Source organism: Physeter macrocephalus, chromosome 14 (genome assembly GCF_002837175.3).
Source record: "Physeter macrocephalus isolate SW-GA chromosome 14, ASM283717v5, whole genome shotgun sequence".
NCBI classification, from domain to species: Eukaryota; Metazoa; Chordata; class Mammalia; order Artiodactyla; family Physeteridae; genus Physeter; species Physeter macrocephalus.
This window is the reverse complement of record NC_041227.1, coordinates 49,952,724-49,956,105: the sequence shown is the minus strand read 5'-3', so window position 1 is coordinate 49,956,105 and position 3,382 is coordinate 49,952,724. Positions and strand designations below refer to the sequence as shown.

At 59.3% G+C, this 3,382-nt stretch overlaps 1 protein-coding gene across 1 annotated transcript; it reads left to right on the top strand.

Annotated features, from left to right (window-relative positions):
* The first annotated feature begins 494 nt into the window (after positions 1-494).
* LOC114487541 (coronin-7-like) lies at positions 495-3,296 on the top strand. The gene is made up of 6 exons (XM_055089736.1): positions 495-523; positions 642-786; positions 1,054-1,189; positions 1,599-1,690; positions 2,443-2,529; positions 2,652-3,296. Exons 1-6 carry the CDS (start codon positions 495-497, stop codon positions 2,655-2,657), a joined length of 495 nt encoding a protein of 164 aa, XP_054945711.1. The 3' UTR covers positions 2,658-3,296.
* Positions 3,297-3,382: the final 86 nt, after the last annotated feature.

Below are 3,382 nucleotides of genomic sequence, written 5' to 3'. Positions count from 1 at the left end.
TCATCACGGTGCGCAGGCCTCTCACTGTCGCGGCCTCTCTTGTTGTGGAGCACAAGCTCCAGACGCACAGGCTCAGTAGTTGTGGCTCACGGGCCTAGTTGCTCCGTGGCATGTGGGATCTTCCCAGACCAGGGCTCGAACCTGTGTCCCCTGCATTGGCAGGCAGATAGATTCTCAACCACTGCGCCACCAGGGAAGGCCGGGAACTGGTTTTTAAACTCAACCATTGTTAAAAATTAAACTATGTAAGTTTAAGTTTTATGAACCCACAAATAAGTTACAGTAAAGACCAAGGCAATAGATACTTAATTTATCACTTCCTAATTATTTTACTTGACTTCACTATTATTTGTACTGCTGAGGTTATTTACATCTGTGGGCCCTCTCTGGCAGAAATACTGTATCATGGGCTGCTACTGCACATCTCTTCCCAAATCTGCATTCACCGGGTCATGTTAGTAGTGTGAAATTGGTATGCTGGGAGTTTTCACACCATGGAAATACGCAAACGCTACAAACCGGGGCATTTTCCCTCCAGAGAGCTAGTTGTTAAATATCACACCACTCTCCAGGGACAGGCCTTGGTTCTGATGGTCCTAAGTGAGGGGGCCCAGGTGCTCAGTGTGAGCTCTGGACTCCAGCCCCAGCTCGACTCCCCTGCCGCCCCAGGGCTTCATTCTCCTGCCCAAGACGGAGTGTGACGTGCGGGAGGTGGAGTTTGCCCGATGCCTGCGACTTCGCCAGACCTCCCTGGAGCCTGTCACCTTCCGGCTGCCCCGAGTCAGGGTGAGGTTGGGGGCCCAGCACGCCAACGCCCAGCACCCCCTGCCTGGCCCCTGTCAGAGGCTTTGGGGCCTGACTGGTCTTTTCACCAAACTGCCCCACTCACTGCTCTTTGGGGGACCTGTGCCCCTTACTCTGCTGACGTTCTGAAACTTGCAGAAACCTCAGATTGGGGTCCTGGGTCTTGCCATGCCCCCCTCCCAATGAATGCCTGTGTGCCCTAGGCCTCTGGTCAGTACCTCAGGGCAGCCCCTTCCTCCCTCCCTGCAGAAAGAATTCTTCCAGGATGACGTGTTCCCAGACACGGCCGTGAGCTGGGAGCCGGTGCTCAGCGCTGAGGCCTGGCTGGGAGGTGCTAACGGGCAGCCCCGGCTTCTTAGCCTGCAGCCCCCTGACATGACCCCAGGTAGGATGAGGGACTGGGCTGGGGGGGCAGGTAGGAAGCAGGGAAGTGGGTGGGGGTTGGAGAAAGGGGCAGAAGGCCCAAGTCCGAACCTCCATCCCTGCTGGCAATCAGAAACCTCTAGTGCTCCCAGGGATGGGGTGGTTGCTCTTCGGACTTGGTCTCTGAGCCCCTGGAGGGCAGGGCCCAGGGTCTGTGTTTCCATCACAAGCCCTCCACCCCCAACACACATGCGCACGTGCACACAGCCTGGTGCCGAGGGCAGGCCTTGTGAACCGAAGCGCCACCTCTGGACTCTCTGCCATGGAATTCCCTAGGGGCTGGTACCAAGCGGTTAGGTTAGGCCAGGAGGCCCCACCAAAGGGGCTCAGGGGCTCTCTGCTGCCTGATGCTTGTTGCTGTCCCGCCCCAGTGAGCCAGGCCCCCCGTGAAGGCCCTGCCCGGCGGGCCCCATCCTCAGCACTCTACCTGGAAGAGAAGTCGGACCAGCAGAAGAAGGAAGAGGTAGGCATGGAAGAGGGCTGGCCGCTGGGGTCACAGGGTCCTCGCTGCTCCTGGTGACTGCCCTTCAGTTCTCTAGTCCAACCCAGATTGGGCGAGGAGCCAGTGTCACCCACTTGTCAGTTGGACAAGGAAGACCTTCCAAAGCCCTGAAGCTGACCGCTGCCGCCCCTAAGGCACAGGGCTCAGGAAGCCAGGGAAGGGTGGAAAGAGGCCCCACCCTAGCCTGGCCCAACCCAACCAGACCCAAGTGCGCTGGGGATCCTGGTGCATTTTTTTTTTTTTTTTTTTTGCGGTACGCGGGCCTCTCACTGCCATGGCCTCTCCCGTTGCGGAGCACAGGCTCCGGATGCGCAGGCCCAGCGGCCAGGGCCCACGGGCCCAGCCGCTCCGCGGCACGCGGCATCCTCCCGGACCCCGGACCGGGGCACGAACCCGCGTCCCCTGCATCGGCAGGCGGACTCTCAACCACTGCGCCACCAGGGAAGCCCCCTGGTGCATATTTGAGCATCTGAGGCAATATGTGGAGACAGCTGCCCTGTGACTCTTATGTTCCGTGTTAGAGTCTGTCTGTGTCTGGCTCCTCCGTCTCTGTCAAGGTATCTTTTTCAATGAAAACCATCAACTTTGTCAGGGCTCTAATGAAAATGATTCTCCCACAACCTTGAACCTTGGGGTTCCAGCCTTGGGATCTGACATTCTTGGGGTCAGAAGCCCTGTTCCCTTCCTACCTCTTCTCCTGTCCCCTCTCCCAGCTGCTGAGTGCCATGGTGGCAAAGCTGGGGAACCGGGTGGACCCGCTCCCACAGGACTCCTTCGAAGGAGTGGACGAGGACGAGTGGGTGAGTGGACGAGTGGGCCCTGCTGCCTGTCCCATCTCTCCCCGACTCACGCCTGCCGCATGCGCCATCCCCCTCCCCCAGGCCCTCTCAACTCCCTCCCACTTCTTGGTTTATCTCCCCAGGACTAGCCTGCCCACCAGCCACCTCTAGCCTCACCTGCCACTGCCGCCTCCTTGAACCACCTGGTGCCCCTGCACACCTCACATCTCACCCTCAAACTGGAAGCCACCTCTTGGCCAGGGCACACCTCACCCCAGAAGGCCTGGCTTCCTTTGGGTCTTGGGCATTTCCGTAGCCTCTGGGCCCTGCTGCAACCCCCATGGATTGTCCACATCTCTGCATTTTCTGGGACCAGCTGCTTCTCCTCAGCTGCCTGCTAGCATGTAGAGCCAGGGGCATGGGGGTGGGGTGGGCGTGAGGGCTCAGTGTCATGTCCCTGGGCAGCTGCTGGGCTCCCTGTCCCCTCTACTCTGGCCTGGGCTGGTCCCAGCTTGGGCTGGCTTCGCCCAGCACCTTCAGTTATCACATGCCATCCTATCTTGCCTGCTGCTCCAGTTCTGGTCAAGGGCCTAGGGGGCTGGCCCCCCACCAGGCCATTTGGAGCAGCACCAGCCTCAGGGGCCTGGGACCAGTAGCCCTGCTCCCCAAACTTGAAGCCAGGAGGAATGGGCATCACAGAGCTGATAGCCCAATGAAGGGGGTGTGAGCCCCACAGGGACTAGCCTGCACGTACCCTGGATGTTTTTAGCAATTAAACTTTTCTAAGTTGGCCACCTCTCGTGCCGCTGTGGTCTCTGGATGGCTAGAAGGGGACGGGGACAGGAGTATGGGTGAGGTCGGTTTGGCCCTGGGC